Here is a 27,639-nt window from a genome sequence, read left to right as displayed (position 1 = left end):
GGGGGCTGCCGGGAGCGGAAGTGGAGGGGCAGCCGGAAGGAGCCTGAATCTCTGTCAGCCCGCAAGACTTTGACAGGAGCGGGAGGTGCACACAGGAGGTGGCAGCCATGGAGCTGGGCGAGCTGCTCTACAACAAGTCTGAGTACATCGAGACGGTGCGCGTTCAGACATCTGCCTTCAGTCTGCGGGGCCTGGCTTCCTTGGAGGCCCGGGCGGCAGTTTTGGCCCGTCCCTACTCTGCTCCACCCATCTTACGCCCCTTTGCGTGCCCAGAGTAGGGTGGGTGGGTGGGGGGTGGTGTGTGTGTGTGTGTTAGGCAAGCACATCTTGTGTTTTTTTTTAATATTTTATTTGAGAAAGAGGCATATAGAGAACGGTGCTTCACCTTTGGCCTGTTCCAGCTCTGCTCCACCCACCCGATGGTCCCCCTTGCATGCCCAGAGTAGGCTGTTGTGTGTGTATGTATGCATACTAGGCAAGCACGTCTTCTTTCTTTCTTTCTTTCTTTCTTTCTTTCTTTCTTTCTTTCTTTCTTTCTTTCTTTCTTTCTTTCCTCCCTCCCTCCCTCCCTCCCTCCCTCCCTCCCTCCCTCCCTTCTTTCTTTCTCTCTATCTCTCTCTTTCTTTCTTTTTTAATATTTTATTTGAGAAAGAGGCAGATAGACAATGGGACCTCCAGTCTCCAGTCACTGCAGTAAACTTCAAGTGCATGCACCATCTTTTGCATCTGGTTTTAGATGGGTACTGGGGAATCGAACCTGGGTCATTTGGCCTTGCAGGCAAGCGCCTTAACTGCTATGCTATCTCTCCAACCCTCTTATTTATTTATTTATTTTATTTGAAAGAAAGACAGGATATTGGCATGCCATGGCCTCTTGCCACTGTAAACCAACTCCAGATGAAAGCTCCACTTTGTGCATCTGGCTTTATGTGGTTGTTGGAGAATAGAACCTGGATCATCAGGCTTTGCAACCAAACGCCCATAACTACTGAGTCATCTCCCCAGCCTCACATCTATTTATTTATTTATTCATTTAAGACAGAATCTCATCTTGCTAAAACTCATTATATAGCTGAGGCTGGTCTTGAAACTTGATTCTTCCATATCACCTAAATGTAGAGGTTACAGATATGCACCACCATGCCCTTTAATTAAGCACTCTTATCACTGAGCAGTTCCTCCAGCCCTCTCTCCTTATTTATTCAGGTTCTTTGTAACAGGGTCTCAGTAATAGACCCAGGCTAGCCTCAAACCCACAGTCCTCATATTTAAACAATGGCTAGGGTTGCAGGTGTTTGCCCAGCCCCTATCCCATTTTAGACCGTGCTCCATTTCAAGTAATTTTCAATTGAATATGAGCCCTTTTTATTTTGTTTTTGTTTTTCGAGGTAGGGTCTTGCTCTAGCCCAGGCTGACAAGGAATTCACTATATAGTCTCAGGGTGGCCTCTAACTTTGTGATCTTCCTACCTCTGCCTCCTCAGTGCTGAGATTAAAGGCATGTGCCACTACACCTGGTTTAATACCAGCTTTTTTGAGGGAATCCTGTAGTCCAAAGCCTTCTCATTTTTTTTCTTCCAGGCAGGGTCTTACTCTAGCCCAGGCTTACTTGGAATTCAATATGTATTCTCAGGGTGGCCTTGAGCTCACAGCAATCCTCTTACTTCTGCTTTCCAAGTGGTGGGATTAAAGGTGTGTGCCACCACACCTGATAAGCCTTCTAATTTTGTTCCCTGTGTTTTTATCTTTCCTTTAGGCATCTGGAAACAAAGTTAGTCGCCAGTCAGTGTTGTGTGGGAGCCAGAATATTGTGCTCAATGGCAAGGTAAGGAAAAAGCTCCAGGATTCATACTTTCATTACTTTCCACTAATTACCATGTTAGCAGAGTTGCCACGTCTCCTGTGTATTGTACATTTGTAGTTGCCTTTCTTTTCTGTTCTCCAAATTGGATTTATTAAATGCAAAAAAGAAAGGCTCTGATGAAAGTCCTTTAGTGCCAGTGCCAAAATACAATGGCAGAATTATTCCACAATGTTGTGTCATGTCCTAGACTATTAGACAGTGTTGCAATTACCTTTTCATTGCTGAGACAAACACTTGACCAGAAGCAGTTTATGGGAGGAAAGGGTTTATTTCAGGCTTACAGATTCCAGAGGAAGTTTCACTATGGCAGAGGAAGCTGGCTCACTCCAGCATACATCCACAACAGAGATGGAAAAGCGAGCACCTGTAAGCAGTAACAACCAGAGCTTAACTGGCTCTTGGCACACTCTGTAGGGCTGGACTCGAGATCTGCCACCGGTCACACATCAACTCCAGCAGGACTGCACATGCTGAAGACTAAATAGGTTGCTTAATCAAAAATACCTCAGACTGGGGCTTGAGAGATGGCTTAGTGGTTAAAGATGCTTACTTATAAAGCCTGATGGCCTGGGTTCGATTCCCCAGTACTCACCAGATGCATAAAATGGTTCATGAGTCTGGAGTTTGTTTGCAGTGGTAGGAGGACCTATAACACCTCTTTCTCTCTGTTTCTATCTCTCTTAAAAAACTAAATAACTAAACTTCAGGGCCAGAGAGATGGCTTAGTGATTAAGTTGCTTGTCTGTGAAGCCCAAGGACCCAGGTTCAATTCCCCAGTACCCATGTAAGCCAGATGCGCAAAATAGTGCATGCATCTGGAGTTTGTTTGCAGTGGCTGGAGGCTCTGGCACACCCATTCTCTTTCTCCCTCCCTCCCTCTCTGTTTCTCTCAAATAAATAAATAAAAATATTTTTAAAAACCCTACAGGCTATGGGGTCATACATTTATATATAAACCAGACAGAACATGAATAGATAGTAAGCTGTTTTATTCTTATTTATTTATTTATTTGAAGAGAGAGGAAGAAGGAGAGTGAGCAAGGGAGAGAGAGAATGGGTTCACCAATACCTCTAGCTATTGTACATGAACCTTAGATGCATGTGCCACCATGTGCATCTAGGTCCTTAGGCTTCTCAGGCATGCACCTTAACCATAAAGCCATCTCTCCAGCCCAAACTATTTTTTTTTTTTCTTTTAAAGATAGGGTTTTGAGGCTGACCTGGAATTCATTATGTAGTCTCAGGGTGGTCTCAAACTCATGGGGATCCTCCTACCTCTGCCTCTTGAGTGCTGGGATTAAAGGCCAAACTGCTTTTTTAAAACTTTAAAAAAATATATCCTAAAGCCAGGTGTGGTGGTGTACACCTTTTAATCCCAGCACTCTGGAGGCAGAGGTAGGAGTACTGCCGTGAGTTCAAGGCCACCCTGAGACTACATAGTGAATTCCAGGGCAGCCTGAGCCAGAATGAGATGCTACCTCAAATAAATAAATAAATAAATGGGTAGATAGATAAATAAATAAATGAACAGTTCTTTGCAGCTGGCCATGGTGGCACACACCTTTAATCCCAGCACTCAGGAGGCAGAGGTAGGAAGATCTCTGTGAGTTCAAGGCCACCCTGAGACCACATAGAGAATTCCTATCAGCCTGGGCTAGATTGAGACTCTACCTCAAAAAACAAACAAAAAAAATTTTTACAAACATTTTACCTATTTATTTGAGAGAGGGAGGGAGGGAGGAAGGAAGAGAGGAAGGGAGAGAGGTAGAGGCAAATAGCGTGCTTGTGAGAGACAGCGGGTATGCTAGGGCTTCCATTCACTGTAAATGAATTCCAGACACATGCACCACCTCGTGCATCTGGCTTATGTGGGTACTGGGGAATTGAACCTGGGTCCTTAGGCTTTGCAGGTAAGAGCCTTTTCACTAAGTCATTTCTTCCAACCCTAAAACTTTTTTTCTCATTTTTGTTTTTATTTATTTATTTGTTTGAGAGAAAGAGAGGCAGATAGAGAGAATGGGTGCACAAGGGCCTCTTATCACTGCAAATGAACTCCAGGTACATGTGCCACCTTGTGCATCTGGCTTACATGGGTCATGGGGAATAAAGCCTGGGTCCTTTTGCTTTGCAGGCAAATGCCTTAACTGCCAAGCCATCCCTCCAGCCAGCCTGCTTGCTTCCTCCCTTCCTTCCTCCCTCTCTTCTCCTCTTCCCTTCCTCTCTCTTTCTTTCTTCTTTTGACAGGGTGGTGCTATCTATGTATTTCTGCTATCCCAGGGTGATCTCAAACTCATGACAGTCCTCCCACCTCAGCCTGTAGAATGCTAGAATCACAGACATGTACCCTGGCCACCCTTGGCTATATAGTCAGCCAACTTTATCAACATAATAAGAGACCCTGTCTCAAAAACAAATTTCATTTATTTATTTGAGAGTAACAGACAGAGAGAGAAAGAGGCAGAGACAGAGAGAGAATAGGTGTGCCAGGGCCTCCAGCCACTGCAAACAAACTTCAGATGCATGGACCCCCTGTGCATCTCGCTAATGTGAGTCCTGGGGGATCAAGCCTTGAACCAGGGTCCTTAGGCTTCACAGGCAAGCGCTTAACTGCTAAGCCATCTCTCCAGCACCCCCCAAAAAACCCAAAAAATTTTTAAAAATATTTTTATTTATTTATGTGAGAGAAAGAGAGCACGCGCGAGTGAGCGAGAGAGAATGAGAATGAGCACACAGGGTTTCCAGCCATTGCAAATGAACTCTAGATGCATGTGCCACCATGTGCATCTGGCTTATGTGGGTTCTGGAGAGTTAAACCTAGGTCTTAAACTTCATAGGCAAGTGCTTTAATCACTAAGCCTTCTCTCCAGCCCAGAAACAATTTTTTTTAAAGTAAACTCATAAAATTACGTATGATACTAGTTAACAGCTTAGCCAGGAGTAGTGCCTATAAACATTGTTGTAGAAGTATTGGTTTAAGTCCATGCATTCAGCTGATTAAGTAAGTAGATACTTAAGAGTACAATTTCAGGCTGTAGAGATGGCTTAGTGGTTAAGGCGCTTGCCTGCAAAGCCAAAGGACCTTGGTTCTACTCTCCAGGACCCATGTAAGTCAGATGCACAAGGTGGCACATGCATCTGGAATTTGTTTGCAGTCGCTGGAGGCCCTGGTGTGCCCATTCTCTCTCTCTCTCTCTCTCTCACACACACACACTCTCTCTGCCTCTTTTCCTCTTTCAAATAAATAAAAAAAAATTATAAAAATGAGTACAATTTCTGGGTCAAATATTGATTCTGTGTTTAAGATTTACATATGTATGTATGTATATTTAAGAGAAAGGATAGAGAATGAGTGCACCAGGATCTTTAGTCACTGCAGCCAAACTCTAGATGCATGCACCACCTTAAAAATATTTTACTTATTTATTTATTTAGGAAAGAGAGAGAGAGAGGGAGGGAGGGAGGAAGGGAGGGATGGAGGGAGGGAGGGAGGGAGAGAGAATGGACATGATGCCAGGGCCTCTAGTCACTGCAGACAAACTCCAGACACATGTGCACTCTGTGTATCAGGCTTACATGGTTACTGAGGAATCGAACCTGGGTCCTTAGGTTTTACAGACAAGCACCTTTTAATTGCTAAGCCATCTCTCCAGCCCTAGCCCAAGCCCAAGTTTTTTTTTTTGAGTAGGGTCTCACTCTATCTATCCCTGGCTGACCTGGAATTCACTATATAGTCTCAGGGTGGCCTTGAAATGATGGTGATCCTTCTACCTCTGCCTCTCAAGTGCTGTGACTAGAGGTGTGAGTACTACTCCCAGCCCTAGCCCAATATTAATTTTTTTTTTTTTTTAATTTGCAAGCAGAGAGAGAGAGAAGAGGAGAGGGGAGGGGAGATAGGTTGAGAGAACTGGGCATGCCAGGGCCTGTAGCTGCTGCAAACTTCAGATGTATGCAGCATTTTGTGCATCTGGCTTTACATGGGTTCTGGGGAATCGAACCCATGTTGTTAGGCTCTGCAGGCAAGCACCTTAACCACTAAGCCATTTCTCTAGCCGTATGTTTAAGTTTTTAAGAAACTGCCCAGGCCCGGAAAGATGGCTTAGCGGTTAAGGTGCTTGCCTGTGGAGCCAAAGGACCCAGGTTCGAATCCCCGGTATCCACATTAGCCAGATGTGCAAGGGGGTGCACGTGTCTGGAGTTCATTTGCAGTGGCTGGGGGCCCTGGCACACCCATTCTCTCTCTCTCCCTTCCCCTTCTCTGTCAAATAAATAAATAAATAATAAAATTAAAAAGAAAGAAACTGCTCAGTGCTTTCTACAATGTCAACACTGTTTTATATTCCCACTAGCAACGTACACAGTTCTAGTTTTTCCACATGTTTCTCATATATTCCTGATTACTATTATTATTATTATTATTATTATTATTATTATTATTTTGTGTGTGTGTGTGTGTGTGTGTGTGTGTGTTAGCCATACTAAGTGGTAAATGAAGTACTGTCTTAGTTTTGATTTCATTTGTGTTTCCCTCATGACCAAGGATGTTGAGTATATTTCCATTTGCTTGCTGGTCACTTGTATTTTTTAGGAAAATATCTATTTAGTTCTTTGTCCAGTTTTTAGGTTGTAGCTGAGCTGGCAAGGTGGGACCACTGTGACTTAGAGTGACCCTGTCAGAATCCCACAGCTTGTGGTTGGAAAAGGAAGTGAAGATCTCATTTTAGGTGGTCTTCCTGACTCACTAATGACAAAGGAACTGTCACCCAAGTTACCTTCTCATTGCTAGGACAAAATTGCTGATCAGAAGCAGTTTATGAATGCAAAGGCTTTATTTCCTGTGTGCAGTTTTGAAGGGAAGTTTTAGCATGACAGGGAAAGCATGGCAGAGGCAGAGAGCCAGGCATCACATGTCCACATCAGTGGAGAAAGAGTGAGCTAAGTGGGGGTGACCCATAACACCCAAGGCCAGCCCCCACTGACACCTGTTCCAGTAAAGCTGTACCTCCCAAAGGCTCTCAGCTGAGGATTAAGTATGAAGCTTAATCACAAACACATCAGGCTATGGGTATTTTACATTCAAACTACTATATTACAATACTGGCAATCATAGACTCCTGGCCATCTCATCGTACAAGATGCATTTTGCCTAATTTTAAAAGTTCCCATAGCTGGGAATGGTGGTGCACACCTTTAATCCCAGCACTCTGGAGGCAGAGGTAGGAGGATCGTTGTGAGTTTGAGGCCACTCTAGGACTAGAGTGAATTTCAGGTCAGCCTGGGCTACAGTGAGACCCTACCTTGAAAAAAAGCCAAAAAAGAAAAAAAATAGTCCCCAGTTTTTACTAGTCCCAACAGTGTTCAAAAGTCCGAAGTCTCGCCAAAGGAAGGGCAGGACTTCAGACCACATGCTCCCTCCAGACACAAAATGGTCTGGATATCCATGGCCTCAAAGTACCTGACACTACCTGCATAAGACCATCATAAGAGGAGGAAAAGATAATGACATCAAAAGTTAAAGAGAGGGTTGGGGAAATGGCTTAGCTGTTAAGGCATTTGCCTGTGAAGCCTTTGGACCCTGGTTCGATTCCCCAGGACCCACGTAAGGCAGATGCACAAGGGGAGGGCGCACACATATGGAGTTCGTTTGCAGCAGCTGGAGGCCCTGGCGCACCCACTCTCTCTTTCCCTCTGCCTCTTCCTCTGTCTCTCAAATAAATAAAATATTTTTTAAAAAAAGTCCAAAGTCTCATTTGAGACTCAAGACAGTCAAACTGTGAGACCTGCAAAATTAAAACAAAAGTTACATACTTCCAACATACATTGATACTCCAAAAAGGTAGAATGGGGCCATAGTAAGGAAAAACTGGACCAATGCAAGATAGAAAACCAGCTTTTTTTCCCCTATGTTTTTCAAGGTAGAGTTTCACTCTAACTCAGGCTGATCTGGAATTCATTATGTAGTCTCAGGGTAGCCTCGAACTCACAGTGGTCTTCCTCCCTCTGCCTCTCGAATGCTGGGATTAAAGGCAAGCACCAATATGCCTGGCTTAAGTTTTTAATTTTGATGAAGTCCAGTCACCATGCCCAACCTAATTTACAATCTTAGTCTTTTCTAGGTTCACTTTCTCTTATTACCATAGTCAATGACCAAGCCATTTAGATTTCTTTTTCTTTTCTTTTTTTTTTTTTTAACATTTTCTCATGGAACTTAAAAAAGTGTGTACTTGGTGCTTGTGTGTGCATGTTAGTGTGTGGAGTGTATGTACCAGGCATGCATGTGGAAGTCAGAGACTACTTTCAAGTCAATCCTCACCTTCTACTTTGTTTAGGTGTGGTCTCTTATTGTTTCCCTCTTCATCTGTTTTCTAGACCATTGTCATGAATGACTGTATCATCCGAGGAGATCTGGCAAATGTAAGAGTTGGACGTCATTGTGTTGTGAAAAGTCGTAGTGTCATCAGGCCACCATTCAAGAAATTCAGCAAAGGGTATGTGATCCATTTACCTATTCCAGTTCTGGGCAAGATGCTCTACTGGTGATATCCATGTCCGTGTGTAATTTGTATATGGACAGGTCTAGCTTGTTGTTTGGCCAGGGAGGAAGAACATAGCTGTGGGTGTTGGCTTTAATCTGTTAATAGTTGCTTGCCAGAAATCTTCTGAAAGCAAAAACAAAAACAAAAATAAAAACAACAACAAAAACAAAAAAAGGGTTCTTCATTTTTTTTTTTGCCTTTCATTTGTTTATTTATTTATTTATTTTGCTGTTGTTCTTCAAGATAGGGTCTTGCTGTAGTACAGCTGACCTGGAATTCTTTTTATTTTTTCTCTCATTTCATCTTTTATTTATTTATTTTTCTCAATTTTTATTAACATTTTCCATGATTGTAAAAAGTATCCCATGGTATTACTCTCCCCCCGCCACTTTCCCCTTTGAAATTCCATTCTCCATCATATCCCCTCCCCATCTCAATCAGTCTCTTTTTTATTTTGATGTCATAGTCTTTTCCTTCTCTTATGATGGTCTTGTGTAGGTAGTGTCAGGCACTATGAGGTCATGGATATCCAGGCCATTTTAGGTCTGGAGGGAGCACATTGTACGGAGTCCCACCCTTCCTTTGGCTCTTACATTCTTTCCGCCACCTCATCCGCATTAGACCCTGAGCCTTGGAAGGTGTGATCGAGATGTTACTCAGTACCAGTCACTTCTTGCCAGCACTATGATACTTTTTGAGTCATCCCAAAGTCACTGCTATCTGAAAAGAGAAGATTCTCTATCCAAAGTGAGAGTAGCATTAATATAAGGGTATAAATATTAAGAGAAGTGCTTATTGGGCAGTTTGATAGCATAGTATATACATTTTTCCAGACATCAGCAGATGTTACACCCCTAGGGCTCATGACTACCTCTGGTTTAAGTTTTCAGTATCAGGGATGTGTTTCCCCCCATGGAGCAGGCCTCCAGTCCAATTGGAGGGCAGTTGGTTTCCACCATGACAGACATGCTGCTATTACACCCATTGGCTCATTTGGGTTGGCTGGCCAATTATAAGGCTTGCAGTGTCCACTGTTGAGTATCTTCACTGGTGGTATCTCTTTCTCCCATTGAACTACATGTAGAATGGCTTCTTTCAGCTTTCTGTCAGCTGGTCTACATGGAGGAAGGTATCAGCTCAGTTCCAGCAGGATTTCTCAGTGGCCTTGCAGTCCAAGTATGTGGAGCCTTTAGCAATAGGGTCTTACCATCTATTCCTGGTGGGAAGCCAAGGGCCTCGGCAATGACCTATAATGTTTTGGGGGCATCAGGGACCTCCCTGGCCAACAACTCACTGGAGGGGCCTCTTCATTTAACACAGGCTTACTTGATAAAATTCAAGATTAGAAAAAAGAGCCAAGGGGCTGGAGAGGGCTCAGAGGTTAAGGTGCTTGCCGGAAAAAAAGAGCCAAGTTTAGACTTGAGCCTGCAGCTAGATAGCTAGATATAGTCAAGGCACCTGTTCTTTCTCCCCTCTGTCTCTGAGATTGTACTGTCTCCTCTGTGCTGTCATTCTCTTGCTTCTGCTTCCCCTTCTGTTCCTCAATTTGGCTCTGTCTTCCCCTTTTGTCATGGAGCCCACTTTGCTGCCTCAGGCCCTTGTTTATATGACCTCTCCACTCCAGTATTTACCAACCAGAATTCTTATATTTCCAAATCTGATTGGCCCAACTTGAGTTCATATCAACCTGATATGAACAGCTGTGACCCAGAGGGCAGAGTAGAGTCAGGCCTGCTGATTTCTCAGTAGAAACAAGGACAGTGCAAGAAAAGACAGGGAAAAAGCAAGAAAACTGACCATGCCTGTGATGGTGGTGTCCTCTTTGCCTCTCTCTTCATGACTAATTGCCTTCCTAGTCCTACTTTGTTAAGGCCTCACCTCATTTCATCCAACATAGCATGCATTCATTCAGTGAGTGTGTTCTTTGCTAACCACTGGTTGTAAAGTGGGCATCAAAGTCAAGTGATACAGTCTTTGCTTTAAGATTCTTAAAATCTAGTGGTAAAAGCAACTATGTAAGCAGATAGCTACTATATAATGTGAGACTGTGATATGATAGCTGCTATATATATCATGTGATACTATGATATGTGAATGTGGTACCTCAGCCATAGATGATATCCATGAGCATGGTTAGGAAGAACAGTGAAAAGGCAACTGACTATAGGTTGTAAGAATAATACTATTCCTCTATCATACAGGAATAGTCCCATATTTCCTGTAATAATGATGATTTCCAAGATTTCTGTTACATACAGAAGTTAGGTCAGGTAGTCATTGTAAACTGTTCACTTAGAAATATTCATTTACAAACTGAGGATATGCTACTGACGGAAAACCAGAAAACCATCGTTCTTTCTTGTGGACTCATACAGAGATTGACACTCTGTTAGAGTTGTTGACTCCACCTTCTGATCACAGCATTATTGGGCTGGCAATGGCCCGAGAAAAGCACCAAGAACCAGTGGGGTAATTGGTGAATGGAAGGATGTTTGAGCAGGAGTAGTCTTGATGGAAAATATAGAATAAAGAAAGTATAAATAGCAAAACATGAGTCAAAGGTGACTTTGGGGGTAGGAGGGATGGCTCAGTGGTTAAAGGTGCTTGTTTGTAAAGTCTGTTGACCCAGGTTCATTTCCCCAGTACCCACATAATGCCAGATGCACAAAGTGGTACATGTATCTGGAGTTAGTTTGTAGGAGACCCTGGTGCACCCATCCATTCTCTCTCAATACATACATACATACATACATACATACATACATGCGTGTGTGTGTGTGTGTGTGTGTGTGTGTGTGTGTGTATGTGATTTTTTTTCCAAGGTAGGGTCTCACTTTATCCCAGGGTGACCTGAAATTCACTATGTAGTCTCAGGGTGGCCTTGAACTCCCAGTGATCCTCCTACCTCTGCCTACCAAGTGCTGGGATTAAAGGCATGTGCCACCACGCCTGGCTTTCATTCTCTTTTTATTTCCCTCTTTCTCCCTCTTCCTCTCTCTCTCTTTCAAATAAATAAATAAAATATTTAAATATATATGTAGCCAGGCGTGGTGGCACATGCCTTTAATCCCAGCACTTGGGAGGCAGAGGTAGGAGGATCACTGGGAGTTCAAGGCCACCCTGAGATTACATAGTGAATTCCTGGTCAGCCTGGGCTAGAGTGAGATCCTACCTTAAAAAACCAAAAATAAAATAAAATAAAAAGAGAGAATGAGTACACCAGGACCTCCAGCCACTGCAAATGAACTCCACAAGCATGTGCCACCTTGTGCATCTGGCTTATATGGGTAGTGGGGATTCAAACTGGGGTCCTTTGGATTTTCAGCCAAGTATATTAACTGCTATGCCATCTCTCTAGCCCATACATATTTTTTAGATGTTTATTTATTTATTTGTAAGCAAAGAGAAAGCAGGAAGGGGAGGTAAAGAGGGAGGAGTGTGAAATAATGGGCATACCACAGCCTCTAGCAGCTGCAAACCTCTAGATGTGTATGGCTTTATGTGGTACTGGGGAATTGAACCTGGGTCTTCAGGCTTTTCAGACAAGTGCTTTTAACGACTAAGCTGACTCTTCAGTCCAATAAATATATTTTGAAGGTAAAGTTGGATTTTTTTCTCCCTTGCTATAATCAGATAATACTGTAAACTTTGGAATTTTTAATTTAAGTAGGTATCAGTATTGCTGTAGCCCACAGCTTCTTAAACTGTGGGTCACAATCCCATACGCTATTATGAAACTGAATATGTCTCTTGAGACAAAATGGAAGCCAAGGGTGGTGGTGCACACCTGACACACCTGTAAACCTAGTACTTCACTAGCTGAGTCAGAAGGATCAAGAGTTCAAGACCAGTTTAGCAAGTTCTAACATGAGATATTGCTTACTTGTTTCATTGCTATGAAAAATACAGAGTGCGTTGTAGTGATCTGACCTGGAACTCACTCTGTACCTAGGCTGGCCTTGAACTCATGATGATCCTCCTACCTCAGCCTCCAGAGTGCTTTCTCCTTTTTATGCAATGCAAGATCCCAACTCATGGAATGGCATTTCCCACATTTAGTATAGTTCATTAACCTAATAACAAAAAATCCTTCACAGACATGCCCAGAGATTTGTTTCCATGGTCATTTTAAATCTTGGCAAGTTGACAGCCAAGTTTAACCACCACACCTGGGCCCCCTATAAAGACCCTACTTAAATAAAGAAATTTGCTAGGTGTGGTGGTACATGTCTTTAATCCCAGCACTCCAGAGGCTGAGGTAGGAGGATTGCTATGAGTTCGAGGCCACCCTGAAACTACATAGTGAATTCCAGGTCAGCCTGAGCTACAGTGAGACCCTACCTCAAAAAAAAAAAAAAAAAAAAAAGAAGCCGGGCGTGGTGGCGCACGCTTTTAATCCCAGCACTCGGGAGGCAGAGGTAGGAGGATCACCGAGAGTTTGAGGCCACCCTGAGACTACATAGTGAATTCCAGGTCAGCCTGAGCCAGAATGAGACCCTACCTCAAAAAAAAAAAAAAAGAAAGAAATTCAAGATGAAATTGTTGAGATTATAATCTGTAGTTAGTTTTATCAAGTTTAAGTAAAGTCCGTCACCTTGACTTTTCTTTGTTCTTCTTTTCTTTTAGTGTCGCATTCTTTCCTTTACATATTGGGGATCATGTCTTTATTGAGGAAGACTGTGTGGTCAACGCTGCTCAGATTGGTTCTTATGTTCACGTTGGCAAGAACTGTGTGATTGTGAGTATGGTGACACACCTACCTACGCAGCCTCATTTCTCCTCCACCTCTTATGCTTTATGTCAGGGAGACTGCAGTGCTAGGCTAGGAGTAATTTCTAACTCTCCCGGGGTTAGGCATTTTCTTACTGGGTTTCGAGTTTGTTGTTGTTTTGTTTTTTGAAGTAGGGTTTAACTCTAGCTCAGGCTGACCTAGAATTTACTATGTAATCTCAGGGTGACCTCAAACTCATGGTGATCTTCCAACTGTTGCCTCCCAATTAAAGGCATGCACCACCATACCCAGCTTTGAGTTTTTGCAAGCATTAATGATGATGACTAGTGGGTTGGGAATCTAGCTCAGTGGTATAGGGCTTGCTAGTATGTGAGAAGCCCTGGGTTTGATGTCCAACACTACAAAGACCCATACACATAGATACAAACCAAAACCTCTTCCATATGATGTTAAGCTCTTTTCCTTCATTACTTCATTTAATCCTTATAACCATCCATGTTAGTACTATTATTATCTCTGTTTGCAGGTGATAGGACTGAGAACCATCAGTGGTATAAGTGGTACAGCTAGGATTTGAATTGAGGCAATATGAATATACATATATAGAGTATTTATTGTGTTACCTAAAATAGCTTACAGTCTGAAGCCTACAAGTATATTATATTCCCTATATATACATGCCTGTGATAAAGTTTTACTTATAAATCACACATCATCAATAAAGCATTCACAAAAATAATTCTCACTAGTCTTAGAAACCTCAGCATATAAATTTTAGTTTATGGGCTGGAGAGGTGGCTTAGTGGTTAAGGTGCTTGCTGGCAAAACCAAAGGAGACAGGTTTGATTCCCCAGTACCCGCATAAAGCCAGATGCACAAGGTGGCACATGTGTCTGGAGTTTGCTTTTTGTAGCTAGAGGCCTTAGTGTGCCCATTCTTTCTCTGTCTGTCCCTCCCTCCCTCTCCTCCCTACCCCCTCTCCCTCCCCCCCTCTCCATATATATATATATTTTTTTTTTTTTTTTGTCTTTTGAGGTAGGGTCTCACTCTAGCCCAGGCTGACCTGGAATTCACTATGTAGTCTCAGGGTGGCCTTGAACTCATGGCAATCCTCTTACCTCGGCCTCCCGAGTGCTGGGATTAAAGGCATGTTCCACCATGCCCGACTTAAAATATTTTTTTCAATCTGGAGAGATGGTTTAGCAGTTAAGGCACTTGCCTGTGAAACCTAAGGACCCAGATTTTGTTCTTCAGAACTTCAGGTAAACCAGATGCACAAGGTTTTTCATGCATCTGGAGTTCTTTTACAACGTCTAGAGGCCCTGGCGTGCCCATTCTCTCTCTCTCTCTAATTAAAAAAAATATTAAAAACTTATAAATGTTTTTCTTTTACTTTTCACATAAAGGAAGTACTTCAAGGCTTCCCTTTGCTTATCTAAATAGTCCACGTTATTCTTAACTTAAAGAAGCGTTACTTAGCTCAAGCCTGAGGTGTGTCCACAGCTCTTCTGATAGCTGATATGACTGGCAAATGATGGGTAGGCTGGCAGTGACGACAGTCAGGCAGAGCACACTTACTTTTTCCACTTAATGTTATGCTTAATAATTTTGAATGCTGGTTGACCTCAGGTAGTTGAAACTTGAGAAGCAAAACTAAGGATAGAAGTCAGGCATATTGGCACATGCCTTTAATCAAAGCACTCAGGAGGCAGATGTAGGAGGATTGCCATGAGTTCAAGGCCACCCTGTGACTACATAATGAATTCCAGGTCACCCTGGGCTAGAGTGAGACCCTACATTAAAAAAACAAAAAAAAATCAAAAAACAAAAGAACTAAGGATAGATTGGAGACTACTATAATATATCTTCCTTAAGGAAATTTTGGAATGCAAAAACAATACATGGTGAAAGAAATCATTGTATAAAGGTAGAATGCTTACCATGTTGGCTATGTAATTATTGTTATTATCATTATTATGTTTTGTAATTATTGTTTTTATCATTATTATGTTTTATTTATTTATTTATTTATTTGAGAGTGACAGAGAGGAGGAAGAGAGAGAGAAAGAGTGAGAGAGAGAGAGAGAGAGAGAATGGGCACGCTAGGGCTTGCAGCCACTGCAAACGAACTCCAGACACGTGCACCCCCTTGTGCATCTGGCTAATGTAGGTACTGGGGTCCTTAGGCTTCACAGGCAAGTGCTTAACCGCTAAGCCATCTCTCCAGCCCTCATTATTATTTTTTTTTTCTAAAATATTTTTTGTTCATTTTTTATTTATTTATTTGAGAGTGACAGACACAGAGAGAAAGACAGATAGAGGGAGGGAGAGAGAATGGGCGAGCCAGGGCTTCCAGCCACTGCAAACGAACTCCAGACGTGTGTGCCCCCTTGTGCATCTGGCTAACGTGGGACCTGGGGAACCGAGCCTCGAACCGGGGTCCTTAGGCTTCACAGGCAAGCGCTTAACCGCTAAGCCATCTCTCCAGCCCCCTCATTATTATTTTTTTTGAGGCAAAGTCTCATGTATTCCAGGCTGACCTGGAACTCACAGCAATACTCCTACCTCAGCTTCCTGAATGCTGGGATTAAAGATACAGCCACCATGCCTGGCTGGATATGTTCTTTGAGCATAAACTTAAAAATATATTTTCTTTATTTATTTGAGAGAGAGAGGAAACAAAGAAAGAAGTAGATGGAGAGAAAATGGATATACCAGGGCCCGTAGCCACTGCAGACGAATTCCAGATGCATGTATCCTCTTGTGCATCTGGCTTTATGTGGGTATTGTGGAATTGAGCCTGGGTCCTTTGATTTTGCCAGCAAGAGCCTTAACTGCTAAACCATTTCTCCCCCTATAAGCTTTTGGGTTTGTTTTTTCCTCTAAAGATCTCTTTTTTTTTGGTTTTTCAAGGTAGGGTCTCCCTCTCCTCCTCTAAAGATCTTAACTCTCTCTCTCTATTTTTTTTTTTTAAATGCAAGAGAGTAAGAGAGAGGGAGAGAGAGCGCGAAAGAATTGGCATTCCAGAGCCTTCAGCCACTGCAATCAAACTCCAGATTTGTGAACCCCCTTGTGCACATGTGCAGCCTTGAGTGCTTGTGTCACTGTGCATCTGGCTTATATAGGGCCTGGAGAGTCAAGCATGAGTCCTTAGGCTTCACACACAAGCACCTTAGCTGCTAAGCCATCTGTCTAGCCCTTAATATATTTTATACCCCAATGGAAAATTAATATTTAATAGTGATGAGAATTTAGGAAAGTGGTGAAAGCAAAAGGGGAGTAAAATTAAGATTAGCTGTAACTGGGCATGTTGGTACACACCTTTAATCTCAGCACTTGGGAGACTGAGGTAGGAGTATCACTGAATTAGAGGCCAACCTGAGACTACCTAATGAATTCCAGGTCAGCTTGGGCTAGAGTGAGACTCTACCTTTAAAAACTAAAATATATACATAAACAAACAGTAAAATAACTGCCTAGAGTATAACTGGTGAAGGCAAAATGGCCACAGAAGACAGTGGGAACCTGGCATTTCAGCAAGGGGGTTGGCATGCGTAAGGGTCAGACTCAACAAAGGGCGTGTGGTTAGGGGACTACTGGTAGTGCATTGCCCCTGGCTCTGCAGCACCTGCAGGACCCTCATTCCTAGGAGCACAGGCGTCTGTGTGTTTTACCCAACCTAGGTTTGGATTTCTTGCTGTTTTGTGGATAAAGAATTTGATGTTGTTGGGGTTTCTGAGAATATACAAGGTGAGAATTTCCATGTCAACGTGGATCTGCCTAATGTTCAGGGAAAACATATGCCTCAGACTAGGTAACAGGAAACATTAAGACCATGTTCATGTTTCTTGAAAATACAGAGCCAGCTTTTTATCCTGGATAAGAGTCAGACCCTGAAGTGTCAAAGAACATATAAAAACCATGTAGTTCATGAGGAGACAGCAGAAGTGACGGTGCAGGCCTTTCTCCTCTGACATGCTGTTCAGCACTGTGGAGATGGTTATTCTGCCAAGTGTTCTTGCTGACGAGGAATTCCTTAGTCTGCATCAAGACAGAAGATCATAGTTCAGCCTGAGGTTGAAGAAAGGGGAGAGATAAAAAGTTGATCACAAGTAGAAGAGAGAATACTCACTAGATGGCAGGAAGGGAAGGGGAGGGAAAATTGGAGAATAGTTCTGTAGAAGCTGTATATTCTGGTGCTGTGTAGTACAGCAGGGTGACTATCAGCCTCAGCAACTTACTGTGTATTTTATGAAGAGTTACAAAAGAGAAGTGTGCAGGCTCCATACATGAAGAAGTGAAAAGGAGATAGAATTTTTCTTTTTTAAAGGTAGCATCTTGCTCTAGACCAAGCTGGCCTAAAATTCACTATGTAGTTCTCAGACTGACCTTAAATTCATGTGATCCTACTACCTTTACCTCACAAGTGCTAGGATTAAAGGCGTGCACCACCATGCCCAGCAAGGTAGAAATTTTGGTTACTTTGATTTGATCAGCACTCATATGCATACAGTAAATATTACACTGTAACTAAATATGTACAATTATTACTAATTTGAAAAACTGAACTAAAAATATAGAGATAGTAAAATCCTTAATCTTAGCCATTTTTTTGTTTGTTAGTGTTTTCCTTGGCCAAGTAAAAATATAGTAGCCTTGCCCTAGCATCCTGTCCACAGAGCAAAATGTCTGAAAGTCCAAATTCTATTTCCAGTACTTAGGGGATTCTAGTTCTGTTGTAAGATCCTTGTGTGTATATGCAGTATGTGTGTTACTAAGGGCAATGTGTATGCTAGGCAAGCACTCTATCACTAAAATATATTCACAGCCCATTTATTCTGAGACTGAGTCTTGTTAAGTTGTTGAGGCTAGGCTAGAACTTGCTTTGTAGCCCAAGGTAGTTTTAAACTTGTGATCCTGCTGCCTCTGCCTCCCAAATAACTGGGATTATAAGCATGTGCCACACACCTGGCTAGGTACTCTGCTTTTTGTACCATGTTTTGAGAGAACAATTTTTGACCTTGTCATGGTTCCATATTAGCATTGCTTAGGGAACCTTGGTAAACTCTAATCTTGGGGAAAAGATTGAGATCCCTAGAATCCTGGTGCTAAAGGTAACATGGCACACAGGCCCTTCCTAGTGTCCCATGCAGTGGTCTGCTGATGGTGTGAGTGTGTGCTGGTGTAAATAATAATTGCTCACGTGCCAGATGGAAAGGCTACACAAACAATACTGTATCAGCTACTTCCTCTTTGCTGGGACAAAATACCAAGTCAGAAGCAGCTTAGGGCAGGAAAAAGGGTTCATTTCGGCTTACAGTACCAAAGGGAAGGCTCCAGCATGACAAGCTTGAACAGGGAGCAAGTAGAGAGAGGGATGAACGCTGCTGCTCAGTTTTCTCTCTCTCTCTGTCTCTTTTTTTTTCTCTCTAGCCCAGGCTGACCTGGAATTCACTATGCAGTCTCAGGATGGCCTTGGACTCATGGCGATCCTCCTACCTCTGCCTCCCAAGTGCTGGGATTAAAGGCATGCGTCACCACACCTGGCTCTCTCTCTCTCTCTCTCTCTTTTAACATTTATTTATTTATTTATTTGAGAGCAACAGACAGAGTGAGAAAGAGGCAGAGAGAGGTGCACCAGGGCCTCTAGCCATTGCAAATGAACTCCAGAGATGTGCGCCCCCTCATGCATCTGGTCAACGTGGGTCCGGGAATCGAGCCTTGAACTGGGGTCAGCCTGGGACAAGCTGGCCAGCTAGACTAGTCAGATCAGTGAGCCCTGGATTCAAGTGTGATGTGTGCCTCAGTAAATGAGGTACAGGGTGATCCAGGGACCTGATGTCTTTCTTCTTCTATTTGACTATATTTTAGTACCCAGATTTTTGTCAGACTGTTCTTCCCAGAGCATAGTGTACTTAATGCCCTGGTAAACACAGCTAATAAAGATGGAAACTTCTATCTACTCCGTGAATAGTCTGAGGCCTAGCTTTAACTTATATACACTACTTCAACCTATCAAATAAGTGAGTCTCCTACAACCTTTTTCTTGCCCTTAAAATGCTGTGGATTATGGCAGGATTGAAAAATGGGATGACTGGATAAATTGAACAGACCAGGCATCCAAATAACTGTCACCTGTAGGAGAACAAATGAACCTTTGTAGCCAAGTGACTTGTCAAGACTGTTCCAGGCACAGCTGACAGAGGAGGCAAGCAAACCTTCCACTGGGATGTGCCAACTAAGTGCATTCCCTTATGAGAACCAAGAGGCCTGAAGTAGATCCTAATGCCGTGCTCCACTGGCTCAGGGGCTTCAGTGATGTATGTCATGAGAATGTATTCACATCCTTTTTCTCTTTCTTCTGGAGGTTCACTTCCAGACAGGTTCTTCCATTATGGAAAGAGATGGCTGTTCTGAGTATCCATCTTCTGGAAACTCCAGTGGAAAGTGCTTCTTTCCCTGTAGTCCTAGCAGAACCATGGTTAAGGTTCATCAGACTAATTTGGCTCATGTGTCAGTTCCCTAAACCGGTCACTGTGGTCAGTCTTGGAGCCTGTGTGTGGGCCCACAATGAAGCACATAGGCCATAATGTTACCATAAGAAAGGGGAGCAAAACAACAGATGCTCACTAGATCAAATAAAAGAAAAAATTAAATATAATTCTTAGAAGACTGAAGTTTGCAGTCTCTTATGCCTAGGAAAACCTGTATTGTCCCTAGCATGCAACCCTCCTCCCTCAAATCCCATGCGTGCACACACACCTTCCCCCATCTCTTTGTCAGGTTCCATCTGAAACATATAATTGCAATCATGCTTTGTCATGGTCTCCGAATATTATATGACATCATGAAAATGGAAAATATACGATAGCACTGGTATGTGGCACATGCCCTTAATGCCAGCACTTGGGAGATTGAGGTAGGCGGATTGCTATGAGTTTGAGGCTAGTTAGGGACTACAGAGTGAGTTCCAGATCAGCTTGGGCTAGATCTCCACCTTGAAAAAAAACAAAAGAAAATATTCAATAGCCTTCCTCATAGCATACTAGACAGACTTTACTCCCATGTCTTGATTGATTTCAGGGGCGCCGGTGTGTATTGAAAGACTGCTGCAAAATTCTTGACAATACAGTATTACCTCCAGAAACTGTGGTCCCTCCGTTCACGATTTTCTCAGGCTGTCCAGGTAACATTGATGTTGATTAGTCTTATATTTTAACTTTCTTATAACTCAATTTTATTTTCTATCACAAAAGTAATGCACATAATTTGTGTCTTTTTTTCTTTGTTCTTATAATTGTGTCTTTGATATGTTGATTAAAAATCCTGAAACAGGGCTGGAGAGATGGCTTAGCGGTTAAGCGCTTGCCTGTGAAGCCTAAGGGCGCCAGTTCAAGGTTCAGTTCTCCAGGTCCCACGTTAGCCATATGCACAAGGGGCGCATGTGTCTGGAGTTCGTTTGCAGTGGCTGGAAGCCCTGGCTTGCCCATTCTCTCTCTTTCCTTCTATCTGTCTTTCTCTCTGTCTGTCACTCTCAAATAAATAAATAAATAATGAACAAAAAATTAAAAAAAAAATCCTGAAACAGCTGGGCGTGGTGGCGCACGCCTTTAATCTCAGCACTCAGGAGGCAGAGGTGGGAGGATTGCCGTGAGTTCAAGGGTACCCTGAGACGCCATAATGAATTCCAGGTCAGCCTGGGCTAGAGTGAAACCCTACCTCAAAAAACCAAAAACCAAACCAATCCAAAACAAAATCCTGAAACAAAGTACATAAAAATTCTATGTGAAATATGGCAGGTTTCTTTTTCTTTGTTTTGAGGCAGGGTCTCTCTCTCTCTCTCTCTCTCTCTCTCTCTTTCTTTTTACATTTTCTTAGAGCTTTTTTTTTTCAAATTAAAAATTTTTATTAACATTTTCCATGATTATAAAATATATCCCATGGTAATTCCCTCCCTCCCCACCCCCACACTTTCCCATTTGAAATTCTATTCTCCATCATATTACCTCCCCATTACAATCATTGTAATTACATATATACAATATCAACCTATTAAGTATCCTCCTCCCTTCCTTTCTCTACCCTTTATGTCTCCTTTTTACCTTACTGGCCTCTGCTACTAAGTATTTTCATTCTCACGCAGAAGACCAATCATGTGTAGCTAGGATCCACATATGAGAGAGAACATGGAGCCTTTGGCTTTCTGGGCCTGGGTTACCTCACTTAGTATAATCCTTTCCAGGTCCATGCATTTTTCTGCAAATTTCATAACTTCATTTTTCTTTACCGCTGAGTAGAACTCCATTGTATAAATGTGCCACATCTTCATTATCCACTCATCTGTTGAGGGACATCTAGGCTGGTTCCATTTCCCAGCTATTAAAAATTGAGCAGCAATAAACATGGTTGAGCATGTACTTCTAAGGAAATGAGATGAGTCCTTTGGATATATGCTTAGGAGTGCTATAGCTGGGTCATATGGTAGATCAATATTTAGCCGTTTTAGGAACCTCCACACTGTTTTCCACAATGGCTGGACCAGATTGCATTCCCACCAGCAGTGTAGAAGGGTTTCTTTTTTTCCACATCCCCGCCAACATTTATGATCATTTGTTTTCATGATGGTGGCCAATCTGACAGGAGTGAGATGGAATCTCAATGTAGTTTTAATCTGCATTTCCCTGATGACTAGTGACGTAGAACATTTTTTTAGATGCTTATATGCCATTCGTATTTCTTCCTTTGAAAACTCTCTATTTAGCTCCATAGCCCATTTTTTGATTGGCTTGTTTGCTTCCTTATTTTTTAACTTTTTGAGTTCTTTGTATATCCTAGATATTAATCCTCTATCAGATATATAGCTGGCGAAGATTTTTTCCCATTCTGTAGGTTGCCTCTTTGCTTTTTTCATTGTGTCCTTTGCAGTGCAAAATCTTTGTAATTTCATGAGGTCCCAGTGATTAATCTGTGGTTTTATTGCCTGAGCAATTGGGGTTGTATTCAGAAAGTCTTTGCCAAGACCAATATGTTGAAGGGTTTCCCCTACTTTTTCCTCTAGCAGTTTCAGTTTCCGGTCTGATGTTAAGGTCTTTAATCCATTTGGATTTAATTCTTGTGCATGGAGAGAGAGAAGAACTATTTTCATCCTTCTGCAGATATATATCCAGTTTTCAAAACACCATTTGCTAAAGAGGCTGTCTCTTCTTAGAGCTTTTTGAAAAACTTATTTGAGAGAGAGAAAAAAAGAGAAAGAGAAAATAGAGAGAGGAGAGAGAATGGGCATGTCAGGGCCACCAGCCACTGCAAATGAACTCCAGGTGCATGTGCTACCTTGTGCATCTGGCTTATGTGGGTCCTGGGTCCTTTGGCTTTGCAGGCAAGCACTTTAACCACTAAGTCATCTCTTCAGCCCGAGTTTCCCTTTTAAATGAATAATTGGGTTGACAAGATGATAAGGAAATTATCAGGGGTTAGAAACAATGAAATCCAAGCTCTCAGAGTATAGGGATTGAAGCCAGGTGTGGTGGCGCACGCCTTTAATCCCAGCACTCGGGAGGTAGAGGTAGGAGGATCACCGTGAGTTCGAGGCCACTTTGAGACTACATAGTGAATGCCAGGTCAGCCTGGACTAGAGTGAAACCCTACCTTGAAAAAACAAAACAAACAAAAAGAGTATAGGGATTGGATGCTGACTGCAGTAGATGTAGTATTCATAAGTGATAGACATAAAGCCTCAGATCCACACACGGCAGAGAATCTCATACTTTTGAAAGGCTTCCCCTCGAGAGAAGGTTGCTGTAGAACAAATCTGCCATCAGCACGAGGAAAAGAAAGCATCTCTCTCCCCCACCCCATCTCTTGGCGTTGGCTCTAGGTGGAAAAAGAAAAGGCTCTGTAGAGAAATTCTGCTATACTCTTACCCTCAGATTGGTTGGGGATTCCAATTTATGTTTCCAGAATGAGCAGAATTCTACATACTGAAAAATTAGCATGAAACACGATTAATCCCAGTGGTACTGTTGGGATGCAGAAGAGGAACAAGTGCATGACCTTTCAACCTTGGCTGATAGGATGTCCACAGGTAGAGGCCCTCGGGAGCTGAACTCCAAATTCCAATATGTGAGGTGTATTGGGAAAAGTTTTCAACTAGCAATAATTGCACCTCAGATAAACATTATTGGCTATGATACTGCCACTGCACAAAGCTCAAATATGTGAGGAATCAAAAGTAATACATGCTGGGCATGATGATGCATACCTTTAATCCCAGCACTTGAAAAGCAGAGGTAGTATGATCACCATAGGCTCAAGATGACCCTGAAACTATATAGTGAATTTTAGGTCAGCCTGGGCTCGAATAAGACCCTACCTTGAAAAAAAAAAAAAAAGTAATACATGCTTACATGCTTATTCCAGCAGAAGGAAGAGGAGAATGTTACATTTCTCAACCACTCCTCAATATAGTATCTTTTTCTAGATGTTGCCGAAATCATGGTGCATATACAAAAGCACATCACATCACAGGTTCACACAGGCTTGACAGCACATGGTATCTACTACTGGGTGGTGCCACTTCTTTTCCAACTTAAAGCATTTAATCACTCACAGCAATGGGAACAAGTTTCAGAGATGTATAGAATTACCTCTGAATTGTTTTGAGCTGTCTAATTATGTTAAAAAGATTAGGCCAGGCATGGTAGCTCACACATGTAATTTTAGCATACCGTTGGGAGATGGGAGGATCAAGTTGAATCTCAGGTTACAGACTGGGTTCAGGGTAAGCTAGTTATTAGAGTGAGACTACCTTAAAACAAACAAACTATAAAGATCAAACTTTTTTTTTTTTTTTCCTTGAGGTAGGATCTTGCTCCAGCCACAGCTGACCTGGAATTCACTATGTAGTCTCAGAGTGGCCTCAAACTCACTGTGCTCTTACCTCTGCCTCCCAAGTGCTGGGGTTAAAGGTGTGTGCCACCATGTCAAGCTCAAGTCAATCAATCAATTTGTCTGTCTGTCTGTCTATCTTATCTATTAATCAATCAATCATCTATCCATCCATCCATATATGTACACATACATACATAATACATATATACATACATTTTTACACAGAGAGAGTTTGTGTGTCTGTGTGTGTGGGGGGAGAATTGGCATGCCATGGCCTCAACCATCTTAATCCAACTCCAGATGCCTGCACCACCTAGTGGGGATGTGCAACCTTGCAGTTGCCTCTGTCTCACTTTTGTGCATCTGGCTTTTGTGGGATCTGGAGAGAGAATGAACATGGTTCTTTAGGCTTCGCAGGCAAGCACCTTAACTGCTAAGCCATCTTTGTAGCCCTCAAACATGTGTTTAACTCTAACATGGACTTCTAATTTAGAGTACCTGTGAGAATTTTATGTTTTATCATATTTATTCATCTATCTATTTAGTTTGGTTTTTCAAGGTAAGGTTTTTCTCTAGCTCAGTATGACCTGGAATTCACTATGTAGTCTCGGGGTGGCCTCAGACTCATAGCAGTCCTCCTACCTGTGCCTCTTAAGTGCTGGAACTAAAAACATGCACTACTATGCCCAGCTGAATTTTAAGTTTTTAGACTTATTTTTCTATCCTGTCAGTTAATTGCTTATGTATAATGTTTTTGTGTTTTATATGCTATATTTTGTTATGTATTATGTGCATATATCTATATGCATATAATATGGGTATGGGAAACTCTCCATACTTACATGAAATCACACTCTGTTATTCTCTGATGTTTTGAAACTGACCTTTATTTTTTTTATTTTTTTATTTTTTAAATTTTATTTATTTATTTGAGAGCGACAGACACAGAGAGAAAGACAGATAGAGGGAGAGAGAGAGAATGGGCGCGCCAGGGCTTCCAGCCTCTGCAAACGAACTCCAGACGCGTGCGTCCCCTTGTGCATCTGGCTAACGTGGGACCTGGGGAACCGAGCCTTGAACCGGGGTTCTTAGGCTTCACAGGCAAGCGCTTAACCGCTACGCCATCTCTCCAGCCCTTAACTGACCTTTATTAACTGTATACCTCAGACAGCTTTTCTTTAAGTGTGTAGAGACCTGCCTCATTCCTCTTAAGGGTTACAGCTTTTGTGTTGGGTAGATAGACTTGCCACAGTGTATCTAAAATCTGCCCCTAGTATAAGATAGGCACCACTAGACGTCTCACCTGGCTTTCCACTGCTGGAAGCTTTGTGGCCTCAGCACCTTATACCTGTACTGTGTTACTTCTGGCATACATTCTTAGAAGTTGGATTGTCAGGCCACAGGGTATAAATTAAGAGAGCTGTACTAGCCATCCCTCCCTTCTCCTTCCCTCTCTCTCTTTCTTTCTTTTGGTTTTTTTCAAGGTAGGGACTTGCTCTATCCCAGGCTGACCTGGAATTCACTATATAGTCTCAGGCTGGCCTCAAACTCATGGTGATACTCCTACCTCTGCCTATTGAGTGCTGAGATTAAAGGTGTGTGCCACCACACCCGGCTATACTGGCCATTTTTGAAGTATCCTTCAAAACACTGTATGGGTGGACACAGTGACATCTCAGAAATTCTTGACTGTGCTTTCTACATCATTTGTCTTCTGTAGGACCCTTCTGGTGTCCTCCATCTTGACCTGTATATAGTGTAGTTGCTTTAGTTTCTCTGTGATGGCCAGTTTAGTTTTACCTTTGAATAGCAGGACAGCTTCTTACCTCAAGGATAAGGGCTGTAGAGCTCAGTGGGTCTCATGCCAGAGTCCTTGGGGAGGGGAACAAGTGATCTGAACAACCTCAACAGTAGTCAGACATACCATAACTCTTTGGATCTTATGAGAAGGTCCTGACCACTTCTACCTGGAATGTTTTTTCATTCGAAGAATTGTAGTATTTGTTCCCACATACAGATACATTTCATGTGGAAGATATGAATCAAAGAGAATCTTGTTGCAGGCCTCCATGCTCCTCTCGCTTGACCCAGTCTTCTCTCTCCCCAGGACTCTTCTCAGGGGAGCTCCCGGAGTGTACACAGGAGCTGATGACTGATGTCACCAAGAGCTACTACCAGAAGTTTCTGCCCCTGACACAAGTCTAGTGCCTCTGCCCCATAGCTTGAATTCTCTTGAGCTCTAAGATGAACTTGGGGACAGAGTGAGCAGTCAGTGTCTACAAGAGCAATTGTGTCTTTGGCACCTTCTCTCCTCCTTTGTTTTTTAATTTAGGATTTTTTATTCCCTCTGGATTCTGAGCATTTAGAATTTACTAAAAGAATGTCTGGAGGAATTGTCTCTGCAGGCTGTGCTTATACCTTATCAACAGTCACTTCAAGACATTATCTGTGGACTGCAGAAACATCTGTTCTCAACATTCTAGCCCCAAGGCCTTGCAGAGGACCAGACCCTGGCTGAAGCTTACAGAGCAGCCATACATACCTAGTTACAGGTCATGTAGCTGGGGTGCTGCTCACAGCAGTGCACTAATCACACCATCACATAGATAACACCCAGCTTTCTTGCTGCTAACATGTGGACAGTGGCCACAGTTGCTTGAAGTTGTGTCTTAAGTGTTTGTAACTTCCGAGCCCAGAGTCCTATTGCTTATTAAAATGTGGAGGAGGGAAAAGCCAGGCATGGTGGTATGTGCCTGTAATCCCAGGACCTGGGAGATAGAAAGCAGGAGGATTATGAGTTCAAGGTTACATAATGAGTTCCAGGTCAGTCTGGTGGGCTATGTGAAACCCTATCTCAAAAAACAATAACAAGGAGCCGGGTGTGGTGGCGCACGCCTTTAATCCCAGCACTTGGGAGGCAGAGGTAGGAGGATTGCCATGAGTTCGAGGCCACCCTGAGACTCCATAGTGAATTCCAGGTCAGCCTGGGCTAGAGTGAGACCCTACCTCAAACAAAACAAAACAAAACAAAACAAAACAAAACAAAACAAAACAAAACAAAAAAACAATAACAAGGGCTGGAGAGATGGCTTAGTGGTTAAGGCACTTGCCTGGGTTTGATTCCCCAGTACCCATGTAAAGCCAGATGCACAAAGAGGTGCATGTGTCTGGAGTTCATTTCCAGTGGCTAGAGGCCCTGGCACACCCGTTCTCTCTCTCTCTGTCTGTCTTCTATCTCTCTCTGCTTGCAAATAAATAAATTAATTAAAAATAAACCCCAATAACAACAAAATGTGAAGGCAGGGTGTTTACTGTTTTTTGTTTTGTTTTTCATCCTCAAATGATGGCTGTCCCAAAGTGGTTAATAAAGACTTTGTAGCACTCTATTCTGGGGCCTCTGGCTTTCACTAAGATGGGACACCCTCACCCCAGATTCTATTTTTGCAAAGTTCCAGGATTGTGTCTCCCATGTAGGTAGATTAGTCAGGTAGACGCTGTGTGCCTCAGTATTTGTCTTATTTCACTGAAAAGGGAGCATTTATGGACCCTTCTGGACTGGTCTGGAATCATTTAGTTCACCTTGTATTTGCCAAAAACCCTATAGTTCAGGCTGAAATACCTGTA

The 27,639-nt window shown here is 42.6% G+C and overlaps 1 protein-coding gene and 1 pseudogene across 1 annotated transcript; one reads left to right on the top strand and one right to left on the bottom strand.

Annotated features, from left to right (window-relative positions):
- The first annotated feature begins 15 nt into the window (after window positions 1–15).
- On the top strand, window positions 16–26,864 carry Dctn5 (dynactin subunit 5). The gene is made up of 6 exons (XM_004670199.2): window positions 16–155; window positions 1,756–1,824; window positions 8,230–8,348; window positions 13,023–13,134; window positions 20,212–20,314; window positions 26,123–26,864. Exons 1-6 carry the CDS (start codon window positions 108–110, stop codon window positions 26,218–26,220), a joined length of 549 nt encoding a protein of 182 aa, XP_004670256.1. The 5' UTR covers window positions 16–107; the 3' UTR covers window positions 26,221–26,864.
- Window positions 23,220–23,335, bottom strand: LOC123453792 (annotated as a pseudogene).
- Window positions 26,865–27,639: the final 775 nt, after the last annotated feature.

Source organism: Jaculus jaculus, chromosome 12, assembly GCF_020740685.1.
Source record: "Jaculus jaculus isolate mJacJac1 chromosome 12, mJacJac1.mat.Y.cur, whole genome shotgun sequence".
Lineage (NCBI taxonomy): Eukaryota > Metazoa > Chordata > Mammalia > Rodentia > Dipodidae > Jaculus > Jaculus jaculus.
This window is presented reverse-complemented; position numbering and strand designations above follow the sequence as displayed.

Coding starts and splice junctions, on each gene's coding strand:
- Dctn5 (XM_004670199.2), top strand. CDS start 108: ATGGAGCTGGGCGAGCTGCTCTACAACAAGTCTGAGTACATCGAGACG. Junction 1,825..8,229: donor ATATTGTGCTCAATGGCAAG/GTAAGGAAAAAG, acceptor TCTGTTTTCTAG/ACCATTGTCATGAATGACTG. Junction 20,315..26,122: donor GATTTTCTCAGGCTGTCCAG/GTAACATTGATG, acceptor CTCTCTCCCCAG/GACTCTTCTCAGGGGAGCTC.